The 13,071-nt window shown below is 42.9% G+C and overlaps 1 protein-coding gene across 2 annotated transcripts in view; it reads left to right on the forward strand.

Annotated features, from left to right (window-relative positions):
- Positions 1 to 3,127: 3,127 nt before the first annotated feature.
- OLAH (oleoyl-ACP hydrolase) overlaps positions 3,128 to 13,071 on the forward strand; it is a 30,043-nt gene continuing 20,099 nt past the window's right edge. The window contains exons 1-3 of one of the 2 annotated variants that reach the window (XM_054503740.1): positions 3,128 to 3,181; positions 6,676 to 6,806; positions 9,114 to 9,244. In XM_054503740.1, coding sequence (XP_054359715.1) covers positions 6,775 to 6,806; positions 9,114 to 9,244 — 163 coding nt within the window. In that variant the 5' untranslated portion in view covers positions 3,128 to 3,181; positions 6,676 to 6,774. Of the gene's footprint in view, positions 3,182 to 6,607; positions 6,807 to 9,113; positions 9,245 to 13,071 lie in introns of both variants that reach the window. The other variant, XM_054503739.1, reaches the window with a different exon arrangement.

Raw genomic sequence — 13,071 nt, forward strand, 5'->3', positions numbered from 1 at the left:
CCATCTTTAGCTCACTTTGCTTCTGAACTCCTGAATCTCACAGTCCCCACAAGAGCCTATGCTTGGGTGGTCTTTTAGAGTGGTCTCACCTCCTAAGTCTCAGACTTTGAAATTTCACCTTTCCACTGCAGCCATCACACAATTTCCCCATGTCCCATTCCTTCTCTCCTATGGACTTACTCTTTGTCCCCATGACAACTTCCAGTCCTGGGGCCTCTTTTTCCCCAGAAAGTGGAGTCCTCTCCTGCTGTCCCTTTGTCACACTGCAGTCATAATCCCATTACACGCTTTCTCTTTATGCGGCACCCTCAGTTCTCTTTCCCCTTTGGTTTCTGTCCTTCCAACCTGCCAGTCTCATGCTTGAGTCAACCCATCTGTTCACCATCTTTGTTTCTGAGCCTACCCTCATTGCTACAGAAGATCAAGAAAGCTGGCTGACACCAGTGGTAAAAGATACAGATTTCGGTCACAGCTATTGGCAACTGTGGATTTAGCCTTTCCAGTTGCTCCCACTATTGACCATTCCAACTTTATCCTAATCACCAGTCATCCCATAATTGTCCAATGATCTCTCCTACATTCCTGGGAAAAGAGGCCATCTGTGTAAACTCTAACCTCCTCTGCTTCAGCCTCAAAATATCTCTGCAGCATCACCCCTTCCTTTCTTCCCTTCCGCCTTCCCTTCCCCCCATCCTAGATGAACAAGTTTCATCATGCCTTTTTAGCAATAACCGCTACCCTGTCTTCTACTACTATTCATTCATTTATTGTTCATTCCACATGATAGGAATTCTTTGTTCATTCCTGCATCGCAGGAAGCAAGAAGGATGCAACTGTGAACAAAACCACCAAAGCCTCCACACTCAAAGAGCTTACCATCTAGCAGGACAGAAAATCAGTGATGATTACAAGAACCCTCTTTCTACTCCAGGACTTTGCTCCATCTCAAAGGGATGGTCTCAAAGCATCCCTTTCTCTCTTTTTAATTTTCCTCAATCCTGCCTCCCTCTTAAGCACTCTCTCCCTACCTCAACCATCAGATTACTCATCTGATCAGTTTACCTGGCCAGCTCACTCTACTCCCATGAGGCTCCTAAGGCTTCTCTGTTGAAGATAGTGAACAATGTTGGTGCTCAGCCCAAATCCCCTATTGGCTAGAGTGGGTGCAGCCCAATTTCAGCAGCAAACCCCAGAGGGGCTCCCAGGCTACTGGTGCTTTTCCCACAAGCAAAGAGAAGTACCCGAAGCTTCTCTTTCCTGGATTAGAACTATCCCATTATCACCAGCACGATAGGATACTTTCAGTTCTTGTCTTCTTTGATCTCTTAGAGGCATTCCACACCATTTTTTATTTTTATTTTTGTTTTGAGACAGAGTTTTCGCTCTTGTGGCCCAGGATGGAGTGCAATGGCACGATCTTGGCTCACTGCAACCTCTGCCTCCCAGGTCCAAGTGATTCTCCTGCCTCAGCCTCCCAAGTAGCTGTGATTACAGGCACCCACCACCACGCCCAGCTAATTTTTTGTATTTTTAGTAGAGATAGGGTTTCACTATGTTAGCCAGGCTGGTCTGGAACTCTTGACCTCAGGCAATCCACCTGCCTTGGCCTCCTGAAGTGCTGGGATTATAGGTGTGAGCCACCATGCCCAGCCCATGAGATGTTTTAATACAGGCATACAATGTAAAATAATGTCATGGGGAATGGAGTATCCATCCTTTCAAACATTTATCCTTTGTGTTACAGACAATCCAATTATATTCTTCTAGTCATTTTAGAATGTACAATTAAGTTATTATTGACTACAGTCACTCTGTTGTGCTATAAAATAGTTGGACATCATACTTGCTTCCTCCCTCTCCCACAGTCTCCATATCTAAGAAATTATCAATTCCTACTGGTTTCATGGTCAAAGTGGCTGAAGAACCCAAGCCTTCTTTTTCATCCTTAGCTCCTCTACTTTAGCATAAAGGCAGAATGCATTAGGGGTGAAAAGCATAGTTTCTGGAACCAGACTACTTGGATTTGCCCTCTGGTCTGTTCCCTACCCACGTGTCTTTTTTTTTTTTTTTTTTTTTTTGAGACGGAGTCTTGCTCTGTCGCCCAGGCTGGAGTGCAGTGGCGCGATCTGCGCTCACTGCAAGCTCCGCTTCCGGGGTTCACACCATTCTCCTGCCTCAGCCTCCTGAGTAGCTGGGACTACAGGCGCCCGCCACCATGCCCGGCTGATTTTTTCTATTTGTAGTAGAGACGGGGTTTCACCATGTTAGCCAGGATGGTCTTGGTCTCCTGACCTTGTGATCCGCCCTCCTCGGCCTCCCAAAGTGCTGGGATTACAGGTGTGAGCCACCGCGTCCGGCCATCCACGTGTCTTTTAGTCAGTTACTTAACCTCTCCGTGCCTTAGCTTGTTTAAATCTTCAAAATGGGGGACATAATACCTTAATTATTCTTGTGAATAATGCCTACATGATTGTAAACATGAAAAGTCTTAATAGGTATTGAAAGCTTAGAAGGGTGCTTGGTCCTTAGTGTTATGTGTTTGCTAATATTATAAGGCCAGGTATCACTCTTTATCATCTAGATCTCTAAAACAGCCTCTTAACTTGATTTTACTGTCTAGTCAGTCATTCTGAAATTCAATTCACCTTTTTCCACCTTCCAGTGGATTCTCTTCTTCTTTTTTTTTTTTTTAGACAGAGTTTCGCTCTTGTTGCCCTGGAGTGCAGTGGCGTGATCTCAGCTCACTGCAACCTCCGCCTCCTGGGTTCAAGTGATTCTCCTGCCTCAGCCTCCTCAGTAGCAGGTGCCTACCACCATGCCCAGCTAATTTTTTGTATTTTTTAGTAGAGGTGGGGTTTCACCATGTTGGCCAGGCCCATCTCAAACTCTAGACCTCAGGTGATCCGCCCACCTTAGCCTCCCAAAGTGCTGGGATTACTAGCGTGAGCCACCGCACCGACCTTGCCTTCCAGTTTAGTTAACTTCTTTTATTTTCCTCATAGATGGTACATTGTGTCTCCTCTGGGCCACAGCCCATGTTGTTCTTCCTGCTTTGTTGTTTTCGTTGTTCTTTCATAATGTTCTGAGATTACCTCATTTCCTGTGTCCTCTCTTTCTTTGGCTATCCAAAGAAAGTCATCTTTCAGATTGTCTGCTCAGAGTTCATGTCAAAGCCTGGCAAGTGAGTATTTTATATTTTAAATTATCTAAAAATCACAGAGTAATACCTTCTGAGATATGTCTCATATGCACAGCCTATTGTTGGATTATCTTTTAATCTAATCTGTGAATATTGTTTTGTAACTAGAGAATTTAGTCTGTTTATATGTAATATAATCACTGGTATCTGGGGTTTAATCTGTCATCTTGTATTCTACTTTTTATCTGTTTTACCTGTTCTATGTTTCTTTCCCTTTCCTTTTCTCAGTTCTCTTTTTGATTAAATAAACATTTGTCTCTTCCAGTTTGGATGATTTACAGTCTGTTTCTATTCTTCTAAGGGCTAGCCTGAGAAATTAAGGCATGCATATTTATACAGTCTAAATTTAGTAAAACCTCACAGATAATGTAAGGAACTTTGTTTGCCTGTGCCTGACTTTGACATTATTTTTGCCTTGTATTTTAATTTTATACATATATATTTTTTCTTTCTTTTTTTTTTTAATTTTGAGATATAGTTTTGCCCTGTCGCCCAGGCTGGAGTACAATGGTGCAATCTCGGCTCACTGCAACCTCCGCCTCCTGGGTTGAAACAATTCTCCTGCCTCAGCCTCCCAAGCAGCTGGGATTACAGGCATCCGCCACTGTGCCCAGCTAATTTTTGTATTTTTAGTAGAAATGGGGTTTCACCATGTTGGCCAAGCTGCTCTCAAACTCCTGACCTCATGATCCACCCGTCTTGGCCTCCCAAAGTGCTGGGATTACAGGCGTGAGCCACTGCATCCATCCCTAATTTTGCATATATTTTAAGGTCCACCAGACATTACAATTACCATTTTATGTAATCAATGTTCATTTACATTTTCTCACATATTTATCACTGTCTTTTTCATTCCTCCTTGCATCTCCTATCTTCCATCTGGGATCATTTACTTTCTGCTCAAAGTATATCCTTTAACATTTCTTTAAAAAGTGTCTCCTGGTGACAAACTTAGTTTTTACTGTCTGAAAATGTCTTTATGTTGCCCTGTTTCCTAAAAGCTGTTTTTACTGGGTATAGAATTCTAATTTGGCAGTCCTTGCCTCTTAGTACTTGAAGATATCATTCTATTCTCTTCCATGTTTTTGCATCGCTGTGAGTCCATGTCCACCTCTCCTGACCTCCTGGCTCCTTTTAATAGTTTTCTTCTGTGTTTCTTGGTTTTGCAGTTTCGTTGGAATGCATCTCTATAAAGATTGCTTTTTTTGTAATCTATTCTGCTGGACATTTGCTGGGCATGTTTTATCTTTGGACTAGTATTATGCATCAGTTCCACAAAAACCTAAGCCATTATCTCTGGAGTATTGTCTCTGTCCCACTCTCCCTCTTCTCCCGTCTGGTGTTTCAATCAAATGAAATCATCTAGAGGTTTAACCTTGAGGAGAGAGTCACTGTTATTCTTACCAGAGGATCCCTCCGGTGATGAAAACAAAACCCAGGACATTTTACTCAACTTGGAAAATATTTCTTGAGTAAATTTGGACAGTGGTTAAATGTTTAATCTTCCCAGATATGATTGATCACAGACCGTGCCAAGTCAAAAAATAATACAAAACAAGGTTTTTATGTACTTCAATTAGAAAGAGTTGGAGGAATTCAGCCTAATTTTATGAAAACTTTGTAGTGCTCCATAACAACTTTTAATTGTCAACACCAAAAAAATTTGTATCCCAGCTCTGACTGCCTATTTTTCTTGGAAGAACTTGCTGTCTTTTTCTGCCTTTCATATCATTACCTAAGAAGGAACTGTTTCCAGGTAAAGTCAGCAAAATCCTCATGAGTCATTCAGGTGATTTTTTTCTGAGAGTTGATGGTGGCTCTGGCCCAGAATTACTAAGAAAAGGCTCTAAGAAACAAATAGATGGGCTCCCCACCCTCTGTAAACTTTCTTCCTCTATTTAGGCACATCTTTCTGTTCCTAGAAATGCCCTCCACTGCATGATAAAAACTTCAAGCTGAGGGATTCACCTGGGCTCTCTGGAACTGTGTTGAAAGTCACAACTGACCTTGCCAAGTTAGCCGTGTCCTTAAAATGAATACTTGGGATCCAAGGAGCTCCTAGGAGTCGGAAGATAAAGACCTTTATAAATGACAGATCTGCACTTGAGGTCAGGAGTTCAAGACCAGCCTGGCCAACATGGTGAAACCCTCGTCTCTACTAAAAATACAAAAATTAGCCAAGCGTGGTGGCAGGCACCTGTAATTTCAGCTACTCGGGAGGCTAAGGCACAGGAATCGCCTGAACCTGGGAAGTAGAGGTTGCAGTGAGCCAAGGTCGTGCCACCACACTCCAGCCTGGGCGATAGAGCGAGATTCAGTCTCAAATAAATAAATAAACACTTGTCAGATCTGGCCAGGCGTGGTGGCTCACGCCTATAATCCCAGCACTTTGGGAGGCCGACGTGGGTGGATCACATGAGGTCAGGAGTTCGAGACCAGCCTGGGCAACATGGCGAAACCCTGTGTTTACTAAAAATACAAAAGTTATCTGGGCGCAGTGGCGGGCACCTATAATCCCAGCTACTTGGGAGGCTGAGGCAGGAGAATCATTTGAACTTGAGCCACTGCACTCCAGCCTGGGCAACAGAGTGAGACTCCATCTCAAAAAAATAAAAGTAAATAAGTAAATAAATAAATGACAGTTCTTTCAGTAGTTATTTTTCTTCTCTTTTCTGAATACTTGAAGATTGCAAAATGGGAAGTTTGGCACAGCAGTGAAGCCTTTTTTTAGAATCCCTCTCTCTTGAGATTTATTTTATTTTACTTTTTGAGATGGAGTCTCACTCTGTCGCCCAGGCTGGAGTGCAGTGGCGCAATCTCAGCTCACTGCAACCTTCATCTCCCGAGTTCAAGCGATTCTCCTGCCTCAGCCTCCCAACTAGCTGGGATTACAGCCATGGGACACATATCCGGCTAATTTTTATATTTTTAGTAGAGATGGGGGTTTCACCGTGTTGGCCAGGCTGGTCTTGAACTCCTGACCTCAAGTACTGGGATGAGCCGCCACGCCCAGCCTCTTTCTTGAGATTTAAAAGAGCACAACTTTACAAACACTTAGAACGCTAAGACATCTCTTTTGCCAAAACAAACATCCCTCACCCTTACCCTAATTTTCTAGTATGTATGTAATGTTTTCTGTTCTTTTAGGAGCAGGCTTGTTTCATGGCTAGAGTCTGGAAATGTTGCATCTTTGTCTTTTTGTATATACGTGAGCAGTCCTGTTAATGGAAGCACTTACTGCTAATTGGATATGAATGGGGTGGGATGGGGTGGTGACTCCTTATCTGAATAACATCAGTTGTTTTGGTTCTAACCCATTTCTTCTTCTCCTTTGTCATCACCACTGTCATTTTTTTCTCTTCTCTGTCTTCTCCTTCCTTTTCCTCTAACCTTCTTTATTTTTAACAGGGGTTGGAGCAGTCAATAAGAGTCAGCGCCTTTAAAAATAAATCTACTCACTTTTCTGTGTGCATAAGGCTGAGCAGAGATTCTACCTCTCAAGAGGAACTGACTTCTGTTGAGCACTCAACACGCCGCAAAGACCAGCAATCTTGCAAGCACCCTCACCTCACAGCATGGAGAGAGGAGACCAACCTAAGAGAACCAGGCAGGCCACCCCTTGTGCCACCAGGCTCTTCCTCCATCCCCAGGGCTCTGATACCCTGCCTTTGTACGGCTCCCTTTTTAGTTTGAAAGAGGCTTCTCGGCCAGGCACTCACACTTGTAATCCCAGCACTTTGGGAGCCTGAGGCAGGTGAATTACCTGAGGTCAGGAGTTCAAGACCAGCCTGGCCAACATGGCAAAACCCTGTCTCTACTAAAAATACCAAAAATTCACCGGGTGTGGTGGTGCACCCTCAGGATGGTGGTAATCCCAGCCACTCGGGAGGCTGAGGCAGGAGAATTGCTGAAAGCTGGGAGGTGCAGGTTGCAGTGAGACAAGATCGCACCACTGCACTCCAGCCTGGTTGACAGCAAGAATCCATCTCAAAAAAAATAAAAATTAGTCTTTTTTGCCTTTATCTTTAAACTAGTAATTGTTAACATAAGTGCCCAAGTAAAAAGCCGGGAGTTTTTCTCCATAAATTATCAACCCCCTCAAAAAAGTTTTCGTTTGTGCCTAGGTTCATATAAAATCTCTCATTTTATGAGTGTTCTGAATTATTTTGTTATGAAGAACAAAGTACCTTTACAGAACACAAGTTAACCTGAAAAGATATCAGTTGGTGTTAGTTTTGGATGTTTGTAGAGATCACCTGAAAAAACGACAGGGGTATAACAGATTGCATCATTATACTAGGGTTTAGAACCTCATATTTGGGAATATTATATATCTTTGTAAGGAATTTAAGGATCAATTTGCAAACTTTATAGAAATTGTTTAAATTGTGGTGAGCACAAATGTGTACAGATAGGATGACTTTTTCAAAAAGAACTTTTCCTAATATCACCTGATTGGGTACTTGGATCTTGGGACAAAAATCCAGTGACATTATAAGTAGATTTGTTTGTTTGTTTTGAGACAGAGTCTCACTCTGTCACCCAGGCTGGACAGCAGTGGTGCGATCTCAGCTCACTGCAACCCCCGCCTCCTGGGTTCAAGTAATCCTCCTGCCTCGGCCTCCCAAGTAGCTGTGATTACAGGTGCCCACCAGCACACCCAGCTAATTTTTGTATTATTAGTAGAGACAGGGTTTCGCCATGTTGGCCAGGCTGGTCCCGAACTCCTCACATCTAGTGATCTGCCTCCCTTGGCTTCCCAAAATGCTGGGCTTACAGGCGTGAGCCACTGAGCCCAGCCTATAAGTAAATTTAAAAAGCACTGTTTATCAAACATTCAGAAGGAAGTCAAAATTATATGCTCTATAAAACTTACATATAACTTGAAAAGTGGCTCTGGAGATCATGAAGATACCAAGATTGAAGCTGCCCATGAATGGTTTGGATAAAATTATTCTCCAAATTGTGAAAAAGGCAATTTCTGAATTAACATTTATGTCACTTTAAGTGTGCATATAAAATGCACTTACTAAATGTTATATATAGGTATTTGACTATTTCACCTACATCCCTGAAAGTTTATTTAATTTAAACATTAGAGACAAGGGCTGGGTGTGGTGGCTTATTTTTGTAATCCCAGCACTTCAGAAGGCCGAGGCGGGCGGATCACCTGAGGTCGGGAGGTTGAGACCAGCCTGACCAACATGGAGAAACCCCGTCTCTACTAAAACATAAAAAATTAGCTTGGCATGGTGGCACTTGCCTGTAATCCCAACTACTCGGGAGGCTGAGGCAGGAGAATCGCTTGAACCTGGAGGGTGGAGGTTGCTGTGAGCCGACATTATGCCACTACACTCCAGCCTGGGCAACAAAGTGAGACTATGTTTTTTTTTTTGAGACTATGGCTCAAAAAAAAAAAAAAAATTAGAAGCAAGATGTCACTCTGTCACTGAGTGAGGCCGGAATCCAGTGGTGCAGTCATAGCTCTCTGCACCCTCAAACTCTTAGGCTCCAGAGATCCTTCTGCCTCTGCCTCCCAAGTAGCTAGGATCATAGGTGTGTACCACTATGCCAACGTAACTTTTAAATTTTTTGTTGACATGAGGTCTCGCTATGTTGTCCAGACTAGCTTCACACTTCTGGTTGCAAGTGATCCTCTTCCTTGGCCTCCCAAATTGCTAGGATTACAGGCATGAGCTACCATGCCCAGTCCTAAAAATCTATGTATTCAAATTGTCAACACAGACCATAAAAATCTTTTTTGCCCTTTCTTATTGGAAAAATTTGCAATCACTTTATATTTGAACATATGTTTCTTATAATTAATAAAGATTTCCATTAAAACACAGGGAATTCAGTATAGGGAACTTAATTGATATACATAATGTTAAATATATTTGAATTTCCTCCCTAGGAATGAAGACATTTTCAACTGCTTATACAAAAACCCTGAGGCAACTTTTAAGCTGATTTGCTTTCCCTGGTTAGGAGGTGGCTCCATTCATTTTGCCAGATGGGGCCAAGATACTCATGATTCACTGGAAGGTATGTTAATTTTTAACATCATTTAAGCAATTTATAAGGGCAGATGACATAAATGTATTAGAATTTGAAGTTTGGTCAAGACTCCTTCCTGGTAGGTAATTAATAATAAACTTTCAAGATTACGCTTCAATAGGGTGACTTTTATATTTCTAAAGTAAGTGGTCTTTATTTTTATCGTTAGAGCTAGAAGGACCTTTTAGGAGATGACGTTCTAATACTGCATTTGTCTTTGGTATAACTATTGACGTGGTTGAACTGAATCTACCGTCTTGCAATTGTTTCCAATTTGCCCCGTGATGTGTTCTATTTTCCCTTTTTCTGCTTTTCTTTTGAATTAATACAGAGTCTAAAAGACTGCTATAAATCCAGGCGCAGTGGCTCGCGCCTGTAATACCGGCACTTTGGGAGGTTGAGGCAGGAGGATTGCTTGAGGCCAGGAGTTCAAGACCAGTCTGGGCAACACAGTGAGACCCCCCGTCTCTGTAATAATAATTATTTATCTATTTATTGTTTTTGAGTCAGAGTCCTGCTCTGTCACCCAGGCTCGAGTGCAGTGGCGCAATCTCGGCTCCACTGCAACCTCCACCTCCCGGGTTCAAGTGACGCTTGTGCCTCAGCCTCCCAAGTAGCTGCACTTACAGGCATGTGCCACCATGCCCAGCTAATTTTTGCATTTTTAGTAGAGACAGTGTTTCACCATGTTGGCCAGGCTGGTCTCAAACTCCTGACCTCGGGTGATCCACCCACCTTGGCCTCCCAAAGTGCTAGGATTTTTTTTTTTTTTTTTTTTTTGAGACAGAGTCTGGCTCTGTCACCCAGGCTGGAGTGCAGTAGTGCGATGTCGGCTCACTGCAAGCTCCGCCTCCCGGGTTCACGCCATTCTCCTGCCTCAGCCTCCCGAATAGCTGGGACTACAGGTGCCTGCCACCGTGCCCGGCTAATTTTTTTGTATTTTTAGTAGAGACAGGGTTTCACTGTGTTAGCCAGGATGGTCTCGATCTCCTGACCTCGTGATCCGCCAGCCTCGGCCTCCCAAAGTGCTGCGATTACAGGCATGAGTCACCACGCCCGGCCCCAAAGTGCTAGGATTACAGGTGTGAGCCACTGCAGCTGGCCTGTATAATAATAATTTTTTAAAGTCAAAAATAAAAGTATTAACTGTTCTTATGTCTCTATTGCCTTATTAGCCATAGTTTTTTGTTTTCTTGTTTTTGTGGATGCTGTCAGATTTACAATATGCACTTTTTTAATTTAATGTTATGTGCAATTGTAAATCTGGCTGATTTCAAGACTGTTTATTCCTTTTTTTTTTTTTTTTTTTTTTTTTTGAGATGGAGTCTTGCTCTGTCTCCCAGGCTGGAGTGCAGTGGCATGATCTCGGCTTACTGCAACATCTGCCTCCCGGGTTCAAGCGATTCTCCTGCCTCGCCTCCCAAGTATCTGGGATTACAGGCACACACCACCACGCCCAGCTAATTTTTGTATTTTTAGTAGAGACGAGGTTTCATAGTCTCTACTAAATTCACATTGTTAACAATCAGAATTCTTAACAATTCTGATTGGTTAAAGTATATAGCATAAAAAGTTAACAAGTATGTAGGCATCTTAAGGTCTGGAGAGCCATGATTGATTTAATCCCGTCTCTGTGCTTCATCTGATAGAGATTAGCCATCTGATTTAATGCCTCCAAGCCTTGCAGGTGACAATTCAGCTTTAATTCAGAGGCTTGTTTTTATTACACATCTGTCCAACCTGTGGACATCTTGGGCAATTTTTGAAGATTTTTCTTTCAGATTTTCCCTCTTCTGACAGTATCCTTAGAGACACACCTGTTATCTGTATGAAATCAATGAACTTACTGTATTTTTTTCTTCCTTCGCCTCTAAAAAAAGGTTGTATTATTTTTACTCTATCAGAGCATATAACATCATCCCTAATTTTTTTTTTTAGTCTTAGAGCCACAATAAAGTCTTCAAAACTCACCACCAGTCCTTTTGCCACACTTTCCCTAATCACGTATTCTTTGGATGAATTTTGTCTTCTAGTGCAAGGATGGTGAGCTTTTTCTGTAAATGGCCCAATAGTAAATATTTGCACATTTGTGGGACATACAGTCCTTGTTGCAACTCTTCAGCTTTGCCATTGTCTCACAAAAGCAAACACAGACAATGCATACAAAATGAGCATGGCTGTGTCCCAGTAAAACTTTATTTACCAGAATATGTGGCTGCAGGCTGGGCATGGTGGCTCACGCCTGTAACCCTGGCACTTTGGGAGGCTGAGGCAGACAGATTATTTGAGGTCAGGAGTTCAAAACTAGCTTGACCAACATGGTGAACCCTGTCTCTACTAAAAATACAGAAAATTAACTGAGCGTAGTAGTGTACGCCTATAATCCCAGCTACTCGGGAGTCTGAGGCAGAAGAACCACTTGAACCTGGGAGGCGGAGGTTGCTGCGAGCCGAGATCATGCCACTGCACTCCAGCCTGGGCGAGACAGTGAGACTCCGCCTAAAAAAAATAAATAAATAAAAACAATGTGGCTGCTGGCTTTGACCCATGGGCTATAGTTGATTGCTGTTTTAGTAGATTCTTCAGGCACTCATGATTCCAATATATGCTAAGTTCCTCCATCTCTAAGACTGCTTTGATACTGGCAATACTTTCCTTCTTTTTAACAAAATTTTTTTTTTGTAGAGACAGAGTCTTGCTTTGTTGCCCAGGCTGGTCTCAAACTCCTAGCCTGAAGCAATGCCCCCACCTTGGCCTCCCAAAGTGTTGGGATTACAGGTGTAAACTGCAGTATCTGGCCAGGAGATAAATTACTGATGTGTATGCTTCTTTCAGTTTCTTTAACAACCTGTTTTACTGTTTGTTGTCTTGCTTCAGATTTTGTTATCAAAGAGTCTGATATCATCCTGATTTGCTTCTTTTATAAATGACGTGGTAATTTCTTTGGAGGGCTTTTTTTTTTTTTTTTTTTTTTTGGTTACAGAGTCTCATTCTATCACCCAGGCCCCAGGCTGGAGTGCAGTAGTGTGATCTCGGCTCACTGCAGCCTCTGCCTCCCAGGTTCAAGTGATCCTCCTGCCTCAGCCTCCTGAGTAGTTGGGAATACAGGCATGCACCACCATGCCTGGCTAATTTTGTATTTTAGTAGAGACAGGGGTTCACCATGTTGGCCAGGCTGGTCTCACACTCCTGACCTCAAGTGATCCGCCTGCCTCGGCCTCCCAAAGTGCTGGGATTACAGGTGTGAGCCACTGTGTCCGGCCACAAATCCTCAAATTCTAACATTTTAATGCAACTACTATAGGTCAAGTTTCTCAAGCATATGATAGGCTCTTTTAATATGTAGTTTTCTTTCCTATTTTATTTCAGGGAATGTTACAGTAGGTAGTTAGACATAAACAAGGCAGGAGAGGCCCCTCCACCCCCAGCCAGGAATGTCAAGTGACTATCAGATGATGGTCAGGCAGTTGTTAAACCGTCTATCTAAAATAATAATTAGTCACCACCGGTTCCAGGGAAAGGCAGTCCCCCAATAGCTACAACACGCTGAAAGTTGGCAATCAGCAGCTTCCTGATAGGATTTCAGAAACTGGTCAAGTGGATTCACACATGTGCACTAAGAGGCAAAATGGTGGTGTTTAACTGGTCCTTCTTCCAGAAAAACTAGTAAGGGAAAAACGCTTTAAGTGAGCATGCATACAACTCCAGTAAACACACTGGGCATGCAGCCCCTCCCAAGTTCTGGCAGGTCACTGTGCATGCAGAGAGCCCACCCCAAGGGAAGAATCAGGGTAGAAGGGATGCAACCCCCCGAA

Source organism: Pongo pygmaeus, chromosome 8 (genome assembly GCF_028885625.2).
Source record: "Pongo pygmaeus isolate AG05252 chromosome 8, NHGRI_mPonPyg2-v2.0_pri, whole genome shotgun sequence".
NCBI classification, from domain to species: domain Eukaryota; kingdom Metazoa; phylum Chordata; class Mammalia; order Primates; family Hominidae; genus Pongo; species Pongo pygmaeus.